General features: G+C 46.4%; 1 protein-coding gene across 1 annotated transcript in view; it reads right to left on the reverse strand.

Annotated features, from left to right (window-relative positions):
* The window catches only part of sau (Golgi phosphoprotein 3 homolog sauron), a 44620-nt gene that overhangs the window by 10897 nt on the left and 7445 nt on the right, over positions 1–26278 (reverse strand). Inside the window, exon 2 of the mRNA XM_068378558.1 lies at positions 2795–2926. Coding sequence (XP_068234659.1) covers positions 2795–2926 — 132 coding nt within the window. The remainder of the gene's footprint in view (positions 1–2794; positions 2927–26278) is intronic.

The raw sequence follows: 26278 nt of genomic DNA on the forward strand, positions 1-26278 counted from the left end.
GTGGTTCTTGATGGAAAGACTCGCCCAAGAGAGCATTCCGTGTAGCAGAAGTGAAGTGCCTCTCTTAGTCAGGCAGATGAGCTTGTCCGCCCACCTTACTCGATGAGTGGGTGCGCAACACCGTGCAAGATTCCCTTGCGAAACTAGTGTGTGTTAATGCCTGAGTAGGATTAACCAATGTATTTTCCTAAGAACTGTCTCCTGCAGCAGCCTGTTGAGTAGCATTATGCGCTCCTCCAGGAGGAGACATTCCTTCATAACAGGCTTTTAAGACTGCAGGAGACAGGTTGTATCAGCACCTGTGAGGAAAAATTCCTCCCCATCATTGGAAAATGGGAAGGTCTCTGGACCACCTGGTCAACAATACCCAGTAGGATGTCACCAATACCTCGGGATTGTCCCTATTGCCATCCCCCCTAAGGGTTAGCAAGTTCCATCGAGTGGAATAAACAACCTAGACCTTCCAGCGCAAAGTCAATTCCCCCTGTTCCTCGCGAGGGGTCTAAAGATTGCGTAGCAAGTAACATCGCAAGTTGATATCAAGACGTGCAACAGTTTGCACACACATACTACGAGGGTGGGGATTTACTCTAACTGCCACCAAACGCTATGGGAGTTGGCCGAGTAAGTATGTTAAAATCAGTAAACCAGGGTAGCCAGTACTCCTTAGAGGAAGGGGTTATTACAGTACATCGAATCTCCTTAGTGATCGCTTACGGGCAAGAGACCGGTCGATAACAACCTATGGCACACAACTACTTCTGAAAGGTAAGATTGAGACGTATCTCCAATCTATTATTGGACAGGTAATGTATGCATAAGTCCATCTACTGACCCGTAACACAGAGCAGGAAGGCAGACGAACATATGGGCATAGCCCGTATTATTAGCAGTGTCCGGAACTAGGTTGCGGAACGTTGATAAGCGTTCGTAACCGAGACCTCCTCTTTCCTATGAACGATGAATGTATTTCTTCGTCTCCAACCGGCAACACTGGAATAAGTTTCAAATTTTACCTTTCAGGAAACCGATTCACTTTTGTGAAGTTTCTGGTTTTTTTTTTTTTCTTAAACCGAGACCTAAAATCGGAAGTTAGGAAGGAACTGCCTTAGATGCAGGGAGACCGCATGTCCAGTATGTCTGGTTATGGGAAGGAAAAAGAGTATTGCATAACCTGGTACCCCGTAAAGAATATAGCCATCAACACTAATGATTTACTACATACAGTAGTTCTAATTGTAAGATGGTCTCAAGTTCTCGTCGGCAGCAAGATTAGTTTGCCAGCACGTGCATGTCTGTCTGCGGCCGCGCATGCCTAACCTCTTGCCTCCAGGTAAAAATTTGATAAAGAGTTTGAGCCCGCTTGAGGGAATAATGCTTGTGCGACGAATCGCAACATTAATGCCCAAGGAATTTGATCGTTGACTACCTGTAGTATGTTTCAAGATGTTGCGCTCATGAAAACAACACACAAGCCTAGTGTAGCGAATATAACTCCATTCTCCCTCGTTAGAGTTAGAAACTATGAGGCGCAGGTCCAAAAGAGCTTTAACAGCTTTGTTGCGCCCAAGACACAATGTGGCAATAACCCCGAAGTTAAGGCCTATGAGACTCGTCGATGGGGAAGGAGGCGGCCACCAGCGCCCGGCAGTCCTAACCATCTGCGGCAAATATCAACGAGGAATAGGGCATTGATATTTGTTTCGTAACCTGAGGGTACAACTCAGGAGAAAATCTCTCTCCTCGCAAGCAAGATCATCAATCAACACCGCTTCCTTCCGATGGCGCATCGCCTCGCGTATAAGGGAGCTGCCGCTCAGAAGGGAGTGTCAGGGTAGATCTCTCTTCTCGCAAGAGATGACTGATCGACTCCTTCCTATGGTGCATCGCCTCGCAGATGAAGGAGCTGCTGTTCAGAAGGGTGCTGGAGAAGATCTCTCCTCTCGCAAAAGAGAGATATATCAACTCCTCTTTCCTATGGCGCATCGTCTTGCGGACGAGGGAGCTGCCGCTCAGAAGAGTGTGTTGAAGAAGATCTCTCCTCTCACAATAGAGAGGATCGATCAACTCCTCCTTCCTATGGCGCATCGTTTTGCGGACGAGGGAGTTGCCGCTTGGAAGGGTGTTGCATCGTCCTACCTCGGAAGGTCGAACTGCGCAACATTTTAAGAACCTCCCAATCGTACAGGTTGCATGTCCTCCCTTCAGGCAAACCCGGCTAGAGGAACAGCACCCCCATACAACCTCCAGGCTAAGACGAAACTCCTTCCCGAGACCTGGCTGTCCTGTGACAAGTCACTCTGAGGAATTCCTTGTCAGCCACTGCTCATGCCCGCCTGCCTTGCCTGGGGAATCCGTGTGAGAAAGGCAGCTGAAAAGGAAATTTGATAAACATCAGGCCAGGTGCTTTTAGCCGTAACTGGTTAAAAGGGGATTGACGGGTGAGAAAGACTACACCTTTACTCTACCAAGCCGAAATTAAGTAGGGGTTAGTTGCTAGTGCTGGTGTGAGCGGGAGGGTTAACCTACCCCACTCCCCCCTCTCTAAATAGCGGGTGGTAGTTACACGCTGACAAAAAAAGTTTATCGGCTCCTTTCAGCTTCGCAGAAATAATTCTCCTCGGTTAAGAGTGGAAGGTTTGTATTTTGCACAGGAACAATTCGAGTTCTGTACTTGAATATAATGTACTAACTGTGCAATCTCCAAGAAAAGATGCAACTCTAGTCTTACAAAAAGTAAAGAAGTTACAGCTTTCAGCCTTCAAATATCTATAACTACTGTAGTGCATCTTACCTTTCTATTTAATAATGATTTACGTCGAAGTCCAGCTTTTTCTAATTCAACTCTTCCTCTTAGTGCTAATTCTATTAGTATGCATCCACGAAGACCAGAAGAAATACAGTCATTCCAAAAACTAGTGTAACCCTGAAACAAATGAAAAACAAATCAATTAGACCACTAAAGCTTCAAAAGCACTTTTATTATTATTATTATTATTATTTGCTAAGCTACAACCCTAGTTGGAAAAGCAGGATGCTATAAGCCCAAGGGCTCCAACAGGGAAAATGGCTCAATGAGGAAAGGAAATAAGAAAATAAACAAGAGAAATAATGGGACAGTAAATATATAAAAAACAATAACATTAAAATAGATACTCCATTTACAGACTATAAAATCTTAAAAAAAGCAAGAGGAAGAGAAATAAGATAGAAAAGTGTACCTGAGTGTACCCTCAAACAACAAGAGATAAAAAGGGTTAATGATAATGTTAAAATGGAACAAAAAACTTTGTACAACTGTATACAGTACCTAGATACCTTGACAACATGATCCATGATATCTGGGATTACCCAGTGACTTATGTTAATTAAATAATCTTTCCTGCCGTTATCCCAATATCATATTGGTATATTATTATTAATAAATGGAGATTAACCAGCCAAATGAGTCAAGCCCAACTTACAGAGCTGGCCCAATTAAATTCGGTAAGAAAAAATATTCATATTAATGGTAAATAAATTAATAATATAAAATATATATATTAAATACAATAAAAAATAGTGATAAATAGAATTTTGAACCTTCTCTACAAAACCTATATTTCTTAAAAAAAAAAAAAAAAGTTAAAATCTTACATACAGTACATACATATACCAAGGCACTTCCCCCAATTTTGGGGGGTAGCCGACATCAACAAATGAAACAAAACAAAAAAGGGGACCTCTACTCTCTACGTTCCTCCAGCCTAACAAGGGACTCAACCGAGTTCAGCTGGTACTGCTAGGGTGCCACAGCCCACCCTCCCACATTATCCACCACAGATGAAGCTTCATAATGCTGAATCCCCTACTGCTGCTACCTCCGCGGTCATCTAAGGCATCGGAGGAAGCAGCAGGGCCTACCGGAACTGCGTCACAATCGCTCGCCATTCATTCCTATTTCTAGCACGCTCTCTTGCCTCTCTCACATCTATCCTCCTATCACCCAGAGCTTTCTTCACTCCATCCATCCACCCAAACCTTGGCCTTCCTCTTGTACTTCTCCCATCAACTCTTGCATTCACCACCTTCTTTAGCAGACAGCCATTTTCCATTCTCTCAACATGGCCAAACCACCTCAACACATTCATATCCACTCTAGCTGCTAACTCATTTCTTACACCCGTTCTCTCTCTCACCACTTCGTTCCTAACCCTATCTACTCGAGATACACCAGCCATACTCCTTAGACACTTCATCTCAAACACATTCAATTTCTGTCTCTCCGTCACTTTCATTCCCCACGACTCCGATCCATACATCACAGTTGGTACAATCACTTTCTCATATAGAACTCTCTTTGCATTCATGCCCAACCCTCTATTTTTTACTACTCCCTTAACTGGCCCCAACACTTTGCAACCTTCATTCACTCTCTGACGAACATCTGCTTCCACTCCACCATTTGCTGCAACAACAGACCCCAAGTACTTAAACTGATCCACTTCCTCAAGTAACTCTCCATTCAACATGACATTCAACCTTGCACCACCTTCCCTTCTCGTACATTTCATAACCTTAAGTCCAATAAAAGGCAAATAAAACTTCTCTTAAAAAACCATAAAGCTCACCCTCTCTTACAAAAACTTTACAGTCACTAAAAAAATGTGTTACAGTTAAAATAGTCACTCATTGCACCCAGGACCTGCTTCACGAGGTGAGTACATCAAATACCCATGTGTTAGTTTAGTGTGACCTAAATCTTGCTAAAATTACTTCAATCCTCCTTTATTTTTGTACTGAAGATTCCCATAAAGAAACAACTGGCTTTATTTCTTTCAACCTATTTTCAGTAGATTCGTTATTTCAGAGGCGAGGCTAATCTAAAGACTTCTGTAAGAAGTGACCGAAGAAGCTCGGCGGTATCTTGACGAACCATGTCTTCCCATGAGACTGAATGTTCCGATCGCAAGGATAAAGAGACCGCTTCCCACCCCATTAAGGAGGATGGAAGAGACGAGAGTATCTCATGCGGGATGGACGTGGACTCTGTCGTTGGCGAAAAACATGAGTCGAGTATTTCAAGTTCGTAAGAGGGGTTTGACAATTACTGGAAAGAAATCTCACTCTAGGATGAGAAAGGAAGACCTTCCTTTCGAATAACTGCGGCTGATCGGATGGCTCCGGATATGGAAAAGTGTCACTGTCCAAATTAATGAACAAGACTAAGTCTCATGAAGGGATGGGCATGTATGTTTCCAAATTAATGAACAAGACTAAGTCTCATGAAGGGATGGGCATGTATGTTTCCCCGGGAAAATATTTCGCAGATGGAGGGTGAAGGTGCTCACATGAAGGTCTGAGGGTGTATAGGCCAACGGAGATCGGGAGTACACAAGATGCCAACAATTTATGGTGTTCGGTCACCCATCTCAGGGATAACCGGAATTCTAGCAACTAAGTTGCCATAGCTGTCATGTCAGACAGCACTGAATTCAATTCTCTAGGAACGAGAGAATGAGGGGGGGATAACCCCATGGGGTTGTGCCTCCTGATACAGGGGGAGGAACACTCCACAACCGCATCCGAGATCCGATTAGCTGCCGGAGACTGCATAACTAGTGCAGTTCCTATCCATACAAAGTTCTGTAGTAGGAACGAAGTGTAGGTAAAGAATATACATTCATGAGGGATGAAGAAACTTAGCAACATGAATGCGGGTTCTTTGAAGTTCGCAGAAGGTGATGAAAACTTCGGAAACCGAAGAAACCCTGTCTGTGAGACACAAACAAAACCCAAAAGACGAGAGGGGTATTAAGCGCCAAGGTTATCCGTCATGCATTACCCGATTCGTTAATAGAATGCTGGGTTAGATTCCCAGAAGGAAATCTGCATGAAACTCCTCCTACTCTACCTGGGAGGGCTACCGAAGTACTGTAGTGTAAACCCAAGATAGAGGTGAAAAGATGATATATGTCGTCTAAATGAGAATACTCTCCGAAGAGAAACTTGGAGCAGCTCCGTCAACTCTACGTGGGAAGGCTACCAAAGTATCGTAGGCCCAGAGAAGAGAGAAAATGACCTATGTCGTCTAGATGAGAGTATTCTCCGAAGAGAGAGACTCCGAAAGCCCATGCCTCAATAAAGTGAGTCTCTGACAGAACGGATCACTCTGGAAGTGTCTTCACCCCAGAAGGCAAAATATCCAGGGCTAATCCATTAGATATTGGTAGTAATTGCTCATTCTAACAGCAGCCTATAGGAGAGTTGACTAGTGACTATCTTGAGCTGGCGAGCAGCGAATGACGAGTTTACTAACGTCATTCGGCTATCGGTGTGATCAGTACGAAGCTGGAGATGATCTAGCCATTGAATCGGCGATTGGCGAGCTGGCGATCAACGAATAGGTGATTGGCGAGCTGGCGACCAGCGAACAGGTGATTTGAGAGCTGCAAATAGGCAATGGTCTAGCTGTGAGCTGGCAATCAGCGAGCTGAGATCTGAGATGATGCTCAGCAAGCTAGCCATCGATTATCGGTGAGCTGAAGAACAGCAGTGTGGTTCAACAATCGGCAAGTTGGCAATTGACAAGCTGACGATTAACGATCAGTGAGCTAGCAATAGGCTATCGGCGACATTACCCCAATCATCAATGGCAGTTCAGGAATCCTAAGATTCGATGGGCAACGCCGAGCCAAGAACAGCAGTTTGATGGCAAGATGTCGGAGGAGCGTTGAACAGGCGAACGACACAAGGCTGGCAAAAGGCGAGTCCGAGGAAAATCCGGTGAGACAGGCGAGGGTTGGGAACCAGGGGGTGAATAGCAAGACTAACGAGACTCGTCAAGCTGACGATACCTTGGCAAAGGCGAAAGCTGAGGAGTTGGCGAATGGCAAGGTCCTCGACTACTCTCCAAAGGGGATCGTTCGGCAGATGTCAACGACGAGCCAAACAGACGTCTCTTTGCCATAGGCGAAAGAGCACATCTGAGGCGACAAGCAAGACCACAACTCAGCAAGAATGACAATGACGATCCTCCACAAGGGTAGACTGCTCAGCAGGAAAATCTCTGAAAGGTCTTCGGATAGTTGTCTCTATGGGGGTTCTCACTCACAAGCGAGAGAGGTGACCAAGCGCATTAGAGACTTACCTCGGACATTGCTTCGTCCCCGACAGAAGAGTCAGCTTAGCATGGGGGGAGGGGAGCGTAGTCTTTGGCAAAGAAACAGCAGCTGCCGATGAGATATAGCTGTCAGCAATTCTTCCCGCAGGCAGAAATGACCAATTCGTAGATAATTTGTATTTTTCCCAACTTAGCTATTTAATAGGGGTATTACTTTCGGCGTAGCTGAAATGACGAGCCATTAATTTTTAACGAGGGTTTACTACCCACACCGCTAATTAGCGGCGTTAGGGAGGGTAGCTTGCTACCGCTCCCCCTCACACACCTGTGATTGAGCTCACTTTACTTGGAGGTAGGACTTCAAGGGGGATAGGGCTGGCGGGCAAGTTTGATTAAATAGCTAAGGTTTGTATAGTTAGGAAAAAATACAAATTATCTACGAATTTGTCATTTATTCCGTAACTGGAATACAAACCACGCTATTTAATAGGGGTGACTCGCCCATTAGGAAGGGTGAACGTTCCAGCCAGTCTGGCTTTTTGGCTTTGCCCAGGGGCTCCTTATCTGAGTGTGTTAGCACTCAAGAAATAAGGAGCCTTGCACGTCGCTAAAACCTTGCTACATAAGGTCTGCGGCCTACGCAAGCTGTGTGTGAAGGTATGTAGAAGTGTGACTCGTCCTAGAAAGTTGTTCCGAAGTTCTTTAGATGGAAACTTGTACACTAGGACGTTCCCAATACCACCTCGTCAGGGTATGGGAACGTAACAGTATTAACCTTAATACTAGGAAAACAAGGAAGTATGGTTTACCTGCAGTGGTTTGAGGTCAGATATGCAGAGAACCCAGGATGCTGCTTTCCCCAAGAGAGGGGATGATGAAGAAAATAAGGGCCAGTCAAACCTTTTCATTCATGCAGACTAAAAGCGGGTAACAATGCCCTCAACCTTTTGCTACTTGTCCAATAAGGAGCTTGAGGTTTTAAACCAGCTGTTGTGCTGCCACCACGGGACCGATAGAAAAAGTATCAAGTCTCCTGTGAGTCCCGTCTTGCAGGTAGTGGGGTGTGAACGTGTTCTGTCGTTTCCACACCCCAGCGTGAAGAACCTGCGTCACTGAAAAATTTCTTTTGAAGGCCAGGGACGTAGCTATGCACCTGACATCATGTGCTCTGGGGCGAAGTGATGGAGGGGGGTCTGGATTCAGTGCAATGTCAATGACCCTGCGAATCCATGCAGAGATGGTGTTCTTGGTGACCCTCCTCTTAGTCCTTCCTGTGCAGACAAATAGTACTGGCTGCGGCTGTTCTCTTGAAGTACAGCCTTAAGCTCCTTACTGGGCATAGTAAGAGATGGTCTGGGTCATCTGTTACAGTACGGAGACTAGAAATCCGGAAGGAGTCGAATCGAGGATCCTCTACTCCCGAGTTCTGAGTCTTAGCAATAAACTCAGGGACGAAGCTGAACGTTACCTCTACCCACCCCCTTGAATGGGCGATGTCATACGAGAGACCATGAAGTTCGCTGACTCGCTTGGCCGAGGCCAAAGCTAGCAGGAACACCGTCTTCCAAGTTAGGTGGCGATCTGATGCCTGGCGTAATGGTTCATAGGGAGGTCTCTCAAGAGACCTGAGAAATCGAACTACGTTCCATGGGGGAGGTCTCACTTCCGACTGGGGGTAGGTAAGTTCATAACTACGTATGAGTAGAGAAAGTTCTAGCGATGAAAAAATGTCCATTCCTTTCAGTCTGAAGGCGAGGCTTAAGGCTGAGCGATAGCCTTTCACTGCCGAGACTGATAGACGCATTTCTTCACGCAAATACATGAGGAACTGCACTATTGCTGGAATAGTGGCATCGAGTGGAGAGACCCCTTCTACGACACCAACCACAGAAGACTTTCCACTTTGCCTGGTAGACTGCTGCTGATGACTTCCGCAGATGTCCAGACATCCTGATCGCAACTTGTTGCGAAAATCCTCTCTCAGAGAGGAGATGCTGGATAGTCTCCAGGCGTGGTCGTAGTGAAGCTACGGCTTTGGGGAAGATGTTGGCGTGTGGTTGTTTGAGTAGATTGTGTCGTGGAGGGAGTTCTCTTGGAGGCTCCGTTAGGAGTTGCAGAAGGTCCGGGAACCATTCTGCGTGATGCCATAGCGGACCTATGAGGGTCACTGAAACATTGACCGATGTTCTGGTCTTGTTGAGTACCCTCCTCATCAGACAGAAGGGGGGAAAGGCGTAAGCGTCGATGTTGTCCCACCGTTATTGGAAGGCATCTTGCCAGAGAGCCTTGGGGTCTGAGACTGGGGAACAGTACAACGGGAGCCTGAAGTTCAGGGCCGTTGCGAAGAGATCCACAGTTGGAGAACCCCACAAAGTCAGGACTTTGTTGGCTACTAGATGATCCAAAGACCACTCGATACTCACTATCTGAGATGCTCTGCTCACGTTGTCGGCAAGCACATTCCTTTTGCCTGGAATGAAGCGTGCCGATAGTGGTATCGGGTGGATTTCGGCTCATCTCAGTATCTCTACTGCTAGATGGGATAGTTGCTGCGAAAAAGCACCTCCTTGCTTGTTGATGTAGGTCACTACTGTGGTGTTGTCGCTCATCACCACCACAGAGTGACTTGCCAGGTACTGTTGGAACGGTTGAAGGGCTAGAAGGATGGCCTTCATCTCTAGGAGATTTATGTGGAGGTACTTTTCTGACTCTGACCAGAGGCCTGAGGTCGTGTGGTGCAGCATGTGGGGCCCCCACCCTTTTTTTTTTTGAAGCGTCTGAAAACAGCATCAAATCCGGGGGAAGGACGAGAAGATCCACTACACACAGATATAGGAATTGCAACGCAACAGTTGACAGACGATCGGCGAGGAGGTAGAGATGGTGACTGCGATAACGTACCGTAACTTACTTAAACTTACACTACGGAAACTTTAACCTAACAACTTATTTATTATTTTTCATTTTTATATTTCATATTTTTAAAAAAATTTTTCTTTTTGATTTTTAATTTTCATCACTTTCAGTCATGAGTTACGGTGCGTTATCGCAGTCTCCATCTCTACCTCTTCCCCGACCGTCTGTCTCCTACTGCGTAGCAATTCCTACACCTGTTTGTGTGTTTGTGCATACGCACACGAGTGTGTTTGTATCTATACTTGTTTTAGTTAATAAAGGAATTCAGATTCGCTGATATTACTTTCTTAGTTACCTTTGATTGTCTTTCAACTCGTTGACGCTGTTTAAAAATCATACGTACTCTAAACACATTTTTGTTTGATTCTCTCTCTCTCTCTCAGAAATAAATTAATGGACGTCTTTAACACTCCAAAAAAAAGAGAGAGAGAGAGAGAGAGAGAGAGAGGAGAGAGAGAGAGAGAGGAGAGAGGAGAGAGAGAGAGAGAGAGAGAGAGATGAGAGAGAGAGAGAGAGAGAGAGAGAAGGAGAGAGAGAGAGAGGAGAGAGAGAGAGAGAGAGAGAGAGAGAGCAGTTAATGCTATGTTTTAGAGGAGAACCAGAAATAGAGAGAGGACTTTTTAAAAAGAGCTTTGTTAATGTTATCTTAGTTTTTCCTTTTCTTCACTTTTCTTTCTTTCTTCTGTTCGTCATGCTGGCCCTTCTCACAAATGATCGTTGCCAACATTCTCTTTGTCCTTTATCCCTATCAACAAAAGGCGTTCTTCCATCTCTTCTAGGGTAATGCTACGGACGTTTTGAAATAATGGTGATCCCCTTCGAGGTTTAACTGCTTTAATGGCTGCCTTTTGCTTGATGATCATCGAGATCAAAGACATATTCCGGCCATATTGTTTAGCCAGATCACTCACATGCACACTGCTCTCATGTTTTTCTATAATTTCTTGCTTCAATTCTAATGAAAGAATTGCCTTCTTCCTTTTCTCACCACTACTAATACCTGTAGTGAAACTTAACTTCTTAGGCACCATGATTATAGGTAAAATCAAAAAAGAAATGTGAGAAAAGGAAGATAATAAGCACGGTTAATAACAGACCAAACAGAGGACAACCACACGATACACATGAGAACAGAGAGCAGACCAACTCGACGCTCGATGGCGTCCCTCTCACGTGCTACCATCTACCGGCGTAAACAAGATCTACATCGGATGTTGGAGCTTGATTTCGGGTGTCGGGACAAAAATTTGATCAAATTTTACTTTGGATGTTGGAACAATCGTATGTAAAGACAACCGTATGTAGAGGTTCCACTGTACTTCCTTGAAGACGGATGGACTGGGATCTGTAAGTACGCGTCCTTTAAATCCAGTGTGCACATGAAGTCTTGCGGTCTTACTGCCAGTCTGACCGTGTCTGCCGTCTCCATGCTGAACGGAGTTTGTTTGTCAAACTTGTTCAGAGCTGAGATATCGATGATTGGTCTCCCTCCTCCAGACGCCTTCTTTACAAGAAAGAGTCAACTGAAGAAGCTTAGGGATCCGTCGTGGACCTTTTGGAGAGCGCCCTTCTTCAACAGGGTTTGGACTTCTGCCCGAAGGGCTTGCCCTCATTGCCGATCCCATGGCAAGGGAGTTCAATGACACTGGATTCGTAGTCAGGGGAGGTAGAGATGTTATGAACTGGACGCGATATCCTAGACTGATCACGGAGATTGTCCAGGAATCGGCCCCGAGTTGCTTCCACCTGTTTGCACAAATTTGTAGGCATACCCCCACTGGTGGAAATGCAGGGGGACTGCCTATCCTAGCGTTTGTGGCCTCGGCTGCTCCCTCTAGGATTTATGCCTCCCCTGGAGGACTTTTTGCCTTTCCTTTCTTTGACAGGAAAGGGCTTAGACACCATTGTCTTCGCTGCAGTTGTCGTCGTAGTGGTCTTGGCTGGACAGGACTGCTGTAGTGCTGGAGGCATATACTCGTAGGGCTTAGATGTTAAAACCCTATGGAGGAGGGAGTCTTGATGTGACTTCCTCCACCTCTCAGCAGCATGTTCCACATCCTTAGGCTCGAACAGAACAGACCCCTCTATGGAGGAATATCTGAGCCTATTGATCTCGGCGCTAGGGACCTTCTGGTGGAATCTCTCAGCTACTGCATCCCGACGTTTCAGGATGGTATTTGTCCATAAGCTCGAGACTTGGTGGGTCAGAAACTCGATTGTGCGAGTACCTGAGAGGAGGAAGGTTTCCATAGCTTTCCTGGTACATTCCTTGGAGAAATCCTCAGAACGTATTAGGATACCTAAGGTCCCCAACCAGATATCAAGCCACGAAGTAGCTTGCATAGCACACTTCGTGACGTTCTCCTGATTGAGGATCTCGGCTGCCGAGAACGAGACCTGCCGGTTGGAGTCTCTCTCAAGGAGGACTACCCTGGTTAGCTCTCCCAGCGAATGGTAAGTGGAAGAACTAAACAAGGCTCCTCCAGGATTTCAAAGTACCTCCTCTGCTGTACGCGAGGAGGTGGGAGGAGCTTGTTGGTGGTACCGGAACGGTTGGAGGAGGACATCTCGGAGAGCTGCTGGGCTATCTTGTCCCTGGTACTCTTTACACCTTGAGACCAGGGCAGGGCTGCACTGGTCTTAGAGGGTTTTTGAGTACCAAAGACTCAGTCTAGGACCATGTCTTTGCCCTCTCAAGGGGGGATCTATGGGTCGGAAAACCCGTTGAGAGCCCTCATTAGAGTCAGAACCTGCCAAAACATGTGTCCTGACTCCTGCTGGTCTCCTCCTGTTGTAGGACTTGCAGCGAAGTCTCCTTCTATCCCCAAAGGCTCTTCTTGGGGAGAATCGATGACATTCACTGAGTGGCTGGCTGGCTCCATCCTAGCCCTAGTGGAGGACTTAGGCAATGTTTTGTAGTCTTTGGATTCCTTCTGGGGAAGGATGTAAGACTACAACATTGATGAGGGTGGCATGTCCCTTCTAATCCCGAACAGTGTGGAACTCTTGGCGTGAAGAGAGGTTACCTCCATTGGTGCGATGGGGGAAAATCTCTCTTCGCGTGATTCCTTTGTTGATGGGAGATCTTCGTCTGAAAGGAAAGGAGAGTTAGTCCGAGGAATAGGAGGAACCTGCCTTGAAGGTCTGCATGGAGTCAGTTTCGCCGTCGGGGAAGTGACCGCGTCCAGAACTCCTCTTCCTCTTCAGCGGGGTAGAGGAAGCCATGGTTCCGTGTCCTAGATCAGAAAGGACAGGCTTGAAAGCCCGAGTTATGGCTCTGATCAGGGTACTGAACCCGGGCTGTTGGCTGACAGACGTACTGTCAGACATATCCCCTGACGGGAAAGGGATTGAAGGATCCCTGGGAGGAGTCACTGGAATAGGTGTGTTCGCCTTCGGTAGCTTTGGGATCCTGAACCCCTCTGCAAGTTTCCCTTCTCCCACAATTTGCGGCGGTATGCGCTTGCGGGGAGGGGAATGAGGCGATGGCGACCTTGCCGGACGTCGTTCCTTGTGATGCGCAGGCTCACGCGCGGGAGACTGATGGCACTTGCGCGAGGGAGACTGATGGCGCTCGCGCGAGGAAGACTGATGGCACGCAGGAAAATCACGATGTGCGCGGGAGAGTGTTCGCGCGCGCAGGAGAATGTTCCCTAGCGGGCGGGCGCGCAGTAGACTCATGATGGGCGCACATCCTTAGAAGATGGATGGCGTGCATGTAGGAGAAGGCTGGCGCATGGGTGAGGGCAGCATGGCTGTCTTATCAATGAATTTGCGTGCAGGAGAATGTTGGCGCGTAGGTTTTACCTAGAGCGTAGGCTGGTGCGCAAAATGGCGCTCAGGAGAGCGTGATGTAGGGCGCGCGGGAGAGCGCTGTTACGCAGGAGAACGATGGCATGCAGGTGAGCGTTGGCGCAGGTGGGCACTGGCGCCTAGGAGATCGTTGGCGTGTAGGCGCAGGGCGCGTCGGAGCAGGAGAGCCCTGGCGCGCAGGAGATTATTGGTGCGTGTGAGCGCATGGCGCGTGGTTTAACTCTGCTCCCGTAGGAGCGTAAGCACTTTAGGTTGTTGCCCTGTGCTAGACCGAGCAAGATGAGTGGCGCGCTGTAGAGATGGGGCCTGACGAGCTACTAGTGAGCGCTGGTCAGGTTGCGTGGGCGCATGGTCTGTTGGCGCGCAATAGCGCGTTCAGGTGGAGCCTTGTTAGGTCCATGCAGGAATGGTAATGGCAGGTCGGCAGAACTGTCGGGTGGATGGTCAACGTGTCCTTTAAAAGGACGACCTTCCACCGAAGGAGATCGCGAACGATCTGCAGAGAGGTCCAGGACCAATGCAGGTGCAGTGATGGAAGATCGGTCTAGAGGCTCCTCTGCAGGGACTGCATAGACGACATTGAACCAAAGAGGCGCCTCCTCACCGCAGGTGAAGGAAGGCCTCTATGGCGAAGAGGAAGGTGAGCCTTCCGACAGATGCGCCCTCAGGGGGCCGTTGGATCAGCAAGCTGACCACCAGCAGTCCTCCGAAGAGGAGTCTCTGTAAGCGAACTCCCCCGAGGGAACACTAGCAGGAGAGACTGATGATGAACTTAGTTTCCCCCTCGGAGGATGGTCAGGAACGGGGGAAACTAAGCCGTCATCAACCGTAGAGTCTGGAGTGGCAGAGGAGATGGGTGAACCGCATGGGACACCTCTGACACAACAACGTCGACAAGAGTCAGGGGATCTACCTCTGACGGTGACAATGATTGCTTGACAGCAGCACCCAGGCAGATATAATCAAGCAAAACCTCATTGGAGGGCGAACCCGTGCGCCCCAAGGAGGACCAAATCTTAAAGAGGGAATTTAGTGACACAGCCTCCCTGGGGGGAGAGGTGGAGCTGCTTTGCTAGAGGAAGCAACGTCATCTCTCAAGACCCGAGGTTGGTTAGAAATAATTTGGTCTACGCAACTACTCGGCGGTCTCTCGAAAGAGACCGACCGAGTAGAAGCTTCGGAGGAGGTTTGGGTGACAGAAGAGGCCTTGGGTTTTTCTTCCTTCGAAGCAACCTTCGAAGGAGAAACATCCCGCTTGGACTTCTTCTTCTGCCGTCGCGAAAACCTCTTCCACTGGGAGGCAGACCACTCCCTACACTCACTACACTTGTTGACACTATCACGCCGTTGGCCCCTACAAGAAGGACAAAGGGCGTGAGGATCGGTCTCGACCGCCGACATTAATGTTCCACAGGGGCGGTCGGGAAGACCAGGGCAGGTGCGCATGGTTGCAGAGGCCAATTTCACGTACACAGTAATCTAGAACAAGAAAGAACAAAAAGCGTTAATGGCTGCCAATATGACGGCGAGGATGAGAGCAGACATGTCCGTCCACTATCCGAGCCAAGAGCAAAGTGAGCTCAATAACAGGTGTGTGAGGGGGAACGGTAGCAAGCTACCCTCCCTACCCCAGCTAACTAGTGGTGTGGGTAGTAAACCCTCGTTAAAAATTAATGGCTCGTCATTTCAGTTACGACGAAAGTAATACCCCTCTATTAAATAGCATGGTTTGTATTCCAGTTATGGAACAAAGGTTGCTAGACGGAGGTGATGAAGGGAAGTTCTCCCTCGGAAGGGAGACCAGCCCAACACCTGGGGAGGATAAATCTCCCTCAGATGGAAAAGTAGTCCAACCCCTGCAAGCATACCTCCTGGCAGAGCTCTTTCCTTCCCATCAACAAGCATTGTTCAAGTTGAAGATCTGCATTGAGCACTACCTGAGAAAACGTAGCTGGAGCTAATTAGCGTGCTGATCAAGGGCTGCCACAGGCGCAGGCAAACAGGAATGTGCTGGCGCAGGGACAGCAGATTCCACAGGAACGAAAGGCACTGCTCTTGTAAGTCGGCTGTCTTAGCTGAACGAAAAAGTACAGCATCTCTTATTGAGGAATACAGTATACAAAAATTATGTAAGAAAAACTCCCTCCGGAAAAGCACACCTAATCTGCGGATGGGAAAGGTATCCCCCAAATATGTTATTTTTATTAATAAAATAAATTTTTGAATATACTTACCCGATAATCATGTAGCTGTCAACTCCGTTGCCCGACAGAATTCTATGGAGGGATACGCCAGCTATCACAATACTAGAAGGGGGTGTACTTACCAGCGCCACCTGTGGCCAGGTACTCAAGTACTTCTTGTTGACACCTCCTCAATTATTCCTCGGTCCACTGGTTCTCTATGGGGAGGAAGGGAGGGTCGATTAAATCATGATTATCGGGTAAGTATATTCAAAAATTTATTTTATTAATAAAAATAACATTTTTCAATATTAAACTTACCCGATAATCATGTAGCTGATTCACACCCAGGGAGGTGGGTGAAAACCAGTGTACAAGATTAAAGGATAGCTAAGTATCCCATATTTCATATAACAGTTATCTCAAATAACAATGAAATAATAAGTACCTGGTAAGGAAGTCGAATTGAACCGTTACTCTGCCTCTTTTTTAAGTTCGTCTTCCTTACTGAGCGCAGCGTTCCTCTTGGAGGCTGAATCAACCCAAAGGTGCTAAAGTATATAGGGTTGCAACCCCTACTAAAGGACCTCTACAAAACCTCTAACCCAGGCGCTTCTCAAGAATGAATAGACCACCCGCCAAATCAAAAGGATGCGGAAGGCTTCTTAGCCTACCGTAACAACCATAAAAACAACAATAAAAGCATTCAAGAGAAAGGTTAAAAAAGGTTATGGGATTAAAGGAATGTAGTGGCTGAGCCCTCACCTACTACTGCACTCGCTGCTACGAATGGTCCCAGGGTGTAGCAGTTCTCGTAAAGAGACTGGACATCTTTAAGATAAAATGATGCAAACACTGACTTGCTCCTCCAATAGGTTGCATCCATTATGCTCTGCAGAGAACGGTTTTTATTAAAGGCCATCGAAGTAGCTACGGCTCTTACTTCGTGGGTCCTTACCTTCAGCAATGCAAGGTCTTCCTCCTTTAAGTGAGAATGGGCTTCTCTAATCAGAAGCCTTATATAATACGAAACCCCGTTCTTGGACATGGGCCTCGAAGGTTTCTTGATGGCACACCATAAGGCTTCTGACTGTCCTCGAATAGGTTTAGACCTCTTAAGATAATATTTGAGAGCTCTGACAGGGCAAAGAACTCTCTCTAGTTCGTTACCTACCATGTTGGAGAGGCTAGGTATATCAAACGATCTAGGCCAAGGACGTGAAGGAAGTTCGTTCTTTGCTAGGAATCCGAGCTGAAAAGAACATGTTGCAGATTCGGTCGTGAAACCAATGTTCTTGCTGAAGGCATGAACCTCACTGACTCTCTTAGCTGTTGCAAGGCAGACGAGAAAAAGAGTCTTGAGGGTAAGGTCCTTGAAGGAAGCTGACTGGAGAGGTTCGAACCTAGATGACATAAGGAACCTTAAGACTACGTCTAGGTTCCAGCCTGGAGTGGATAGACGACGCTCTTTAGACGTCTCAAAAGACTTAAGAATGTCTTGAAGGTCCTTGTTGCAAGAAAGGTCCAAACCTCTGTGGCGGAGAACTGAAGCCAACATACTCCTATACCCTTTAATCGTAGGGGCTGAAAGGGATCTCTCATTCCTAAGATGTAGAAGGAAGTCAGCTATTTGGGTCACAGAGGTATTGGTAGAGGATATTGAATTGGCTCTACACCAGCTTCGGAAGACTTCCCACTTAGATTGGTAGACTCTACGAGTGGAAACCCTTCTTGCTCTGGCAATCGCACTGGCTGCCTCCTTCGAAAAGCCTCTAGCTCTAGCGAATCTTTCGACAGTCTGAAGGCAGTCAGCCGAAGAGCGTGGAGGTTTGGGTGCAACCTGTCTACGTGAGGTTGACGTAGAAGGTCCACTCTTAGAGGTAGAGTCCTGGGGATGTCGACTAGCCATTGAAGTACCTCTGTGAACCATTCTCTTGCAGGCCAAAGGGGAGCAACCAGCGTCAGCCGTGTCCCTTCGTGCGAGATGAATTTCTGCAGAACTTTGTTTATTATCTTGAACGGTGGGAATGCGTAAAGGTCGAGATGGGACCAGTTCAGTAGAAAAGCATCCACATGAACTGCTGCAGGGTCTGGAACAGGGGAACAGTACAGCGGAAGTCTCTTGGTTATGGAGGTGGCAAACAGATCTATGGTAGGTTGACCCCACAAGGTCCAAAGTCTGTTGCACACACTCTTGTGGAGGATCCATTCCGTGGGAATGACCTGATTCCTTCTGCTTAGGCGATCTGCTGAGACGTTCATATTGCCCTGAATGAACCTCGTGACCAGAGTGAGGTTTAGACCTCTTGACCAAATGAGGAGGTCCCTTGCGATCTCGAATAGGCTCCTCGAATGGGTCCCTCCTTGCTTGGAGATGTAAGCCAAGGCTGTGGTGTTGTCTGAGTTCACCTCCACCACTTTGCCTAGCAGGAGGGACTTGAAGTTCAGCAGGGCTAAATGAACTGCTAGTAGCTCCTTGCAGTTGATGTGGAGCAAACCCTGTTCCTCGTTCCACGTTCCCGAGCATTCCCGTCCGTTCAAGGTCGCACCCCAGCCCGAGTCCGATGCATCTGAGATGAAGATTGGGGGTCTGAATAGCCAACGATAGGCCCTCCCTGAGAAGGAGATTGTTCTTCCACCACAGGAGAGTGGTCTTCATCTCTTGGGTGATTGGGATAGAGACTGCTTCGAGAGTCGAACCCTTGTCCCAATGAGCTGCCAGATGGAATTGAAGAGGGCGGAGGTGGAGTCTCCCTAGCTCGACGAACAGGGCCAGTGATGAAAGAAGTTTTGCCAAGGTGTTGCTTAGTCTGCAGCCACTCCCCTAAGATCCTTAACGCTCTCTTAGAGGACCTTGCTAGGACTAGCTTAGTATAGGTGGACTTAGCTTGTTGTATGCCCAGCGAAAACTCAGATGGCGGAGAGCGGGGAATAGCAGAGACAAAGTGGTCTGGGTAAACCTCCCTAAGCAGAGCCAAGACCTTACGAAAGTCAATAGACTGTGGAGAAGGCTTGGATTCATCCACGTCTGACGAGGGATCCAGGTGTGCCTCCTCATCATCAGACGCCTCATCACCAGAGTGTAGCGAAGAGATCGGACAAGAATGCTGAACAGCAGAGTCAGAACGAGTAGGAACAATATCAGTGGTTTCCTCTTCAAGTAACTGTTGAGGGAAAACCTGAGGCTCAGACTGCAAAGGCTGAATAAAAGACGAAGCAGAAGGAAGGCGCATGGGTGGAGCAGGCTGACTCCTGGTTGAACCCAAGGGTTGCGCTTGCTGAGCTGTTGGCGGAAGCGGAGTAGCAAGTTCCTGTTCCTGTGATGTGAGCGGAGCCCGATGAGGTAGAGGCTGCGCAGAACAAGGTAAATGTCTCGCAAGCTGAGGCTCCTGAGGCGCAAGGCTAAGGTGGAGTGGTGCTTGCCTTGTGGAGGGTTGAGCTCGCTGCAGCGAGAGCTGAGGAGACTGACTCATGGACGGGAGAGTTTGTTGTACCTCAACCGAGCGTTGCACCACTGGTGGAGCAGCAAGTGGAGGCGGAGGAAGAGAGGTATAATCCTCCTGATCCCATTGTAAAGGTTGCCTTAAAGAAGGCGGAGGCTGAACACCACTGGGAACAGCAAACTCAGAACGAGGCTCAACATCGTACGCCTGGCAGGTGGTACTGCGATCAGGCGGAGCGAGCGCAGGCGGAGCGAGCGCAGGCGGAGGGAGTGTAGGCGGAGGCGGAGGCGCAACACTCTCAGCCCGACACTCACGCATCAAGTCCGAAAGCTGTGCTTGCATGGACTGAAGAAGAGTCCACTTGGGGTCGGCAGAAACTACAGTAGGCTGAGGTAAAGCCTTAACAGTCGAGCTCTGTTGTGGCAGAACCTTACTCCTCTTGGGCGGAGTGCAGTCGACAGATGACTGCGGCGAGTCAGAGCTGAGCCAATGACTGCAACCTGGCTGAGCACTCGCGGACTGGACTCTGCGTTTAAGTGGTCTCGAGACCTGAGACCAACGTTTCTTCCCTGACAGTTGATCAGCGGACGAGAAAAAGACGGGCTCAATCGTCTGCAGGTGGGAGTGACGGTCTTTGGAAGACACGCCCGCAACCACCGAGGATACTTCTGTGCGCCTAACAAGGCCTGCCGAACCCTTATGCCCTTCGACATTGCTTCTCCCCTGGGCTTGGGAGCTTGCAAGAGGTCCCGGACTGGGAGGACGACTGGCTCGCACAGAAGTATCCTCACGCACCACACTGGCACTGACACTAGCACTTGGCACTGCAATGACACTAGCACTCGTCACAGCACTGGCACTAATTCCACCCACTGCACTCTTGACCTTAAGTTCCTTGACTTCGGCCATCAGAGACTTATGATCACTTACCACTGACTCTACTTTATCGCCTAAGGCCTGAATAGCACGCAAAACAACAGACATATCAGGCGGAGGGCAAACAGTAGGTTCGGGGGTAGCCACTACAGGGGTAGGAAAAGGTAGGGGATCATGAGGTGAGGAAAAAAGTGAAGAGTGAGAAGAACTCCTCCTAACTCTACCTCTCTCTAACTTAGTTGAATATTTTAAAAGACGGACAAATTCCAGTTCCGAAAGTCCGGCGCATTCCTCACATCGATTTTCTAACTGACAGGGCCTGTCCCTACAGTCAGAACAAGCGGTGTGAGGATCTACCGAGGCCTTCGGAATACGCCTATTGCAAGACCTACATCGTCTATGAGAGGGGGCTTGCGAAATGTCAGACATCTTGAATCCAAAGAGTTAGCCAAAGGGGTTTCCAAAATCAAGCAAAAGATCGTTAACCGTTAATCAGGACTATATAAAAGCTATCTAGCTAATATAAGAAGGTTTCCAGTAAAGCGACAGCCGAAATCTGAGAGAATACTTCACCAATTAGCCGTGAAAATACTCGAAGATCATAAGCGTATCCCAGAACGTCTTGCCGGAAGCACGACAGAGGAATAATTGAGGAGGTGTCAACAAGAAGTACTTGAGTACCTGGCCACAGGTGGCGCTGGTAAGTACACCCCCTTCTAGTATTGTGATAGCTGGCGTATCCCTCCATAGAATTCTGTCGGGCAACGGAGTTGACAGCTACATGATTATCGGGTAAGTTTAATATTGAAAAAAACAGATATTAAGGATTGCGCACTTTCTTCGCCAGTCGACATCGTCGGGAGAAGGAGAGCGGCAACAAAACAAACTACTCGGGAGAACCACTCAAGGCCCCCAGCCTATGGGTTGTCCGTTGTTCAAGGGGAAGAATGTTAGGGAAGGTTCTCTGCCCTTGAGATCCTGCTGCACTATGCTGTCCCACAAACTGCAACATTCACTCTAAAGAAAAGCTTAATATATATATATATATAAAAACATTAAGAATGTTTTCATATATATAAAAGAAAACATAAGAATAGGAAAAAATACGTCAAATGGCTAACTAGCAGGTGGATAGCTAAAGGCCTGGTCACACCGCCCGAACGTTGCTGGAGCGTTTCTTGAAGGGTAGGGAGGTGGACCAAACCCTCAAAAATTTAATTTAACGTTTTTACGTTTGGTCTTTATTAGGCTGCTGAATGTAGCAAATCCTCGCATATTTCCTGAGTTTTCTTACACCTCTATTATGGAAGTTGCTAATTTATGCAATAAGGGTATTGGTACATAGGACGTCGAAAAGTTTGTCGCTTTTTTTTTCTTTAATAAACTTAAAAAAAAACCGTAATTTTAATTAAGATAAAATGACTGTAATTTTTACCCTACTTTGTTATTATCTTTTATAGGTTGGTGACTGTGATATCACTCCGCTACGCTTTTCAACATCCTGTATACCAATACCCTTATTGCATAAATTAGCAACTTCCATAATAGAGGTGTAAGAAAACTCAGGAAATATGCGAGGATTTGCTACGTTCAGCAGCCTAATAAAGACCGAACGTAAAAACGTTAAATTAAATTTTCGAGGGTTTGGTCCACCTCCCTACCGTTCAAGGAACGCTCCAGCAACGTTCGGGCGGTGTGACAGGGCCTTAACCCTTGCCTAAAGTCTAATGACTTGTCTTTCAGCTTTGCCAAAAGTAATACCCCTCTAAATAAAGTTTTTTCTATTTTAGTTACGGAACAAATAATAGTTGATAGTTCGATTGTAAATATTGATGCGTAACTAACTGGGTAATGAAGGGTGATTAATTTTCACTGGGGACACTGCAGCATAGCCAGCACCCATTGAAGATATACAGTAGAGCCCTTTGTACAAATTGTATAATGAGGTCCTTTCCTTTTAAAATGTTCCAAAGAATGTTGTTTATGGTGACTAGGAGTATAATAATATTTCTTTAACAGTTAATAAAGATGAGAGCATATTTTTGTTTTCTTTAAGGTTCAAGGTAGGGGAAAGAGAGATGGATGAACAATGTTCCTTCTGATGTTTATACATTTTAATAGCATATTTGCTCTTACTGGATATGGTGGTTCATGATTGTTTATGAATGTCACTGATGTTGAATAGCTTCTTTGTTGGAGAACTTGTGGATAGGATCTTTCACGCAATTTGTATAATCACAAGATCTCGATGTATGGACAAGGGTGGTTTCCCCACTTTCACATAGCACCGAGATATTTGGAGAAGACCTGATGGCTCCACAACAAAGTCTTAAACCTTGCCTGTGTATCGGATCTTAAGACTTCAAAGTAACTTCAGATCCTGATCCATATTCAGTACTGGGCTACTTTAATCTATTCTCGATAACATTACTGCTTTATAGATCATAAGTTGATTGCTTTGCACACCATATTATATTAGACAACTTTTTCATTAGATTTAGAGCATTATTACATTTGGATTTATGTAAGATACATGAGCTTTCCAACTGAATAAAGTATTGGATATTAGTCTCAAAATTTCAATTTATCTTGGAATTGGATGTGAGTGTTGTCTAATGTGAGGATTATTTCTTGGCTTTGCTTTCATCTAATATACTTACAAAACATTAATGCTCAAGTTTTTTCTGAAGAAAGACTGAAACCAACAGACACAGAGCAAACCTCTTGGGGTTGTTTAAAATTCTTTTTAGGTTACAAAGAGTTTGAGAAGCAGTATATTGCAAAGTTGTCCATGTATACGCTACTTTGCACTCCATGGGGCATTTGAGCAGCCATGTCATTAATTGCCAATGCAAAGAAAGTCTCACTTAAACACTATTGTTGTTATTATTATTATTAATAGCCAAGCTACAACCTTAGTTAGAAAAGCAAGATGCTATAAACCCAAGGGCACCACCAGGAAAAAATAGCCCAATGAGGAAAGGAAATAAATAAACGATGAGGAAAAAATTAACAATAAATCATTCTAAAAACATTAACAACATCAAAACAGATATATCACATATGATTTGCTGACGATTTTTCGAAAAACAATTATTCGAAAAGAAATTTTTCAAAAACAATTGTTCAAATGTGCAATTGTTCAATTTTACAATTGATAGAATTACAAGATATTCGAATAAGCAACTTAAGTGACTAGTTGAGCAAGAGTAAGAATTCAATATCTTTACGATTTATAATCAAGTGAGTACTGTAGTTATATGAGAAATAACTCAATTGAATTGTTTGTCTTTTAAATATATTGATAAAATGTTATTTTTATTAATAAAATAAATTTTTGAATATACTTACCCGGTGATTATATAAGCTGCAGCTCTGCTGCCCGACAGAAAAACCTACGGTCAAAATACGCCAGCGATCGCTATGCAGGAGGGGGTGTACATCAACAGCGCCATCTGTCGAGCAGGTACTTAGTACTCCATGTAAACAAAGAACCAATTTTCTCCTCGGTCCACTGGGTCTCTATTGGGGAGGAAGGGAGGGTCCTTTAATATATAATCACCGGGTAAGTATATTCAAAAATTTATTTTATTAATAAAAATAACATTTTTCAATATTAAACTTAGCCGGTGATTATATAAGCTGATTCACACCCAGGGGGGTGGGTAGAGACCAGCATTACATGTTTACATTATTATGAGCTAAGTATTTTGTATTTCATTTTAGCAGTTATTCAAAATAACAAACAAAATAAATAAGTACCTGGTAAGGAAGTCGACTTGAACAATTACTCTGCCTTTTTTAAGTACGTCTTCCTTACTGAGCCTCGCGATCCTCTTAGGATGCTGAGCGACTCCTAGGAGCTGAAGTATCAAGGGTTGCAACCCATACTAAAGGACCTCATCAAAACCTCTAATCTAGGCGCTTCTCAAGAAAAGAATTTGACCACCCGCCAAATCAACCAGGATGCGAAAGGCTTCTTAGCCTTCCGGACAACCCAAAAAACAACAATAAAACATTTCAAGAGAAAGATTAAAAAGGTTATGGAATTAGGGGAATGTAGTGGTTGAGCCCTCACCCACTACTGCACTCGCTGCTACGAATGGTCCCAGGGTGTAGCAGTTCTCGTAAAGAGACTGGACATCTTTAAGATAAAAAGACGCGAACACTGACTTGCTTCTCCAATAGGTTGCGTCCATTATACTCTGCAGAGATCTGTTTTGTTTAAAGGCCACTGAAGTTGCGACAGCTCTAACTTCATGTGTCCTTACCTTCAGCAAAGCATGGTCTTCCTCATTCAGATGGGAATGAGCTTCTCGTATCAACAGTCTGATATAGTAGGAAACTGCATTCTTTGACATAGGTAAAGAAGGTTTCTTAATAGCACACCATAAAGCTTCTGACTGTCACTCGTAAAGGTTTAGTTCGTCTTAAATAGAACTTAAGAGCTCTAACAGGGCATAAGACTCTTTCTAGTTCATTTCCAACCAAATTAGAAAGGCTTGGAATATCGAACGATTTCGGCCAAGGACGAGAAGGTAGTTCGTTTTTGGCTAGAAAACCAAGCTGTAAAGAACATGTAGCCGTTTCAGATGAAAATCCGATGTTCCTGCTGAAGGCGTGTATCTCACTGACTCTTTTAGCTGTTGCTAAGCAGACGAGGAAAAGAGTCTTTAAAGTGAGATCTTTAAAGGAGGCTGATTGTAGTGGCTCGAACCTTTCTGACATAAGGAATCTTAGTACCACGTCTAAATTCCAATCTGGTGTGGCCAAACGACGCTCCTTCGAGGTCTCAAAAGTCTTAAGGAGGTCCTGTAGATCTTTGTTGTTAGAAAGATCTAAGCCTCTGTGACGGAAGACTGCTGCCAACATGCTTCTGTAACCTTTGATCGTGGGAGCTGAAAGAGATCTTTCCTTCCTCAGGTATAATAGGAAGTCAGCTATTTGGGTTACAGAGGTACTGGTTGAGGATACTGATACTGACTTGCACCAGCTTCGGAAGACTTCCCACTTCGACTGGTAGACTCTAAGAGTGGATGTCCTCCTTGCTCTAGCAATCGCCCTGGCTGCCTCCTTCGAAAAGCCTCTAGCTCTCGAGAGTCTTTCGATAGTCTGAAGGCAGTCAGACGAAGAGCGTGGAGGCTTGGGTGTACCTTCTTTACGTGTGGCTGACGTAGAAGGTCCACTCTTAGAGGAAGAGTTCTGGGAACGTCCACCAGCCATTGAAGTACCTCGGTGAACCATTCTCTCGCGGGCCAGAGGGGAGCAACTAACGTCAACCTTGTCCCTTCGTGAGAGGCGAACTTCTGCAGTACCTTGTTGACAATCTTGAACGGGGGGAATGCATAAAGGTCTAGATGGGACCAATCCAGTAGAAAAGCATCTATATGAACTGCACCTGGATCCGGGATTGGCGAGCAATAATTTGGGAGCCTCTTGGTCATCGAGGTTGCAAAGAGATCTATGGTAGGTTGGCCCCATGTGGCCCATAGTCTCTTGCACACATTCTTGTGTAGGGTCCATTCTGTTGGGATGATTTGACCCTTCCAACTGAGGCAGTCCGCCCTGACATTCATGTTGCCTTGAATGAACCTCGTTACTAGAGACAGGTTTAGATCTCTTGACCAGGTGAGGAGGTCCCTTGCGATCTCGTACAACGTCAAAGAATGGGTCCCTCCTTGCTTGGAGATGTACGCCAAGGCCGTGGTGTTGTCTGAGTTCACCTCCACCACCTTGCCTAGAAGGAGGGACTTGAAGCTTTTCAAGGCCAGATGAACTGCCAGTAGCTCCTTGCAATTGATGTGTAACGCTCTTTGATTCGAGTTCCAAGTTCCCGAGCATTCCCGACCGTCTAATGTCGCACCCCAGCCCGTGTCCGATGCGTCCGAGAAGAGAACGTGGTTGGGGGTCTGAACAGCCAGGGGCAGACCCTCTCTGAGGTAGAT

The sequence above is a fragment of the Palaemon carinicauda genome, chromosome 8, assembly GCF_036898095.1.
Source record: "Palaemon carinicauda isolate YSFRI2023 chromosome 8, ASM3689809v2, whole genome shotgun sequence".
Taxonomy (NCBI): domain Eukaryota; kingdom Metazoa; phylum Arthropoda; class Malacostraca; order Decapoda; family Palaemonidae; genus Palaemon; species Palaemon carinicauda.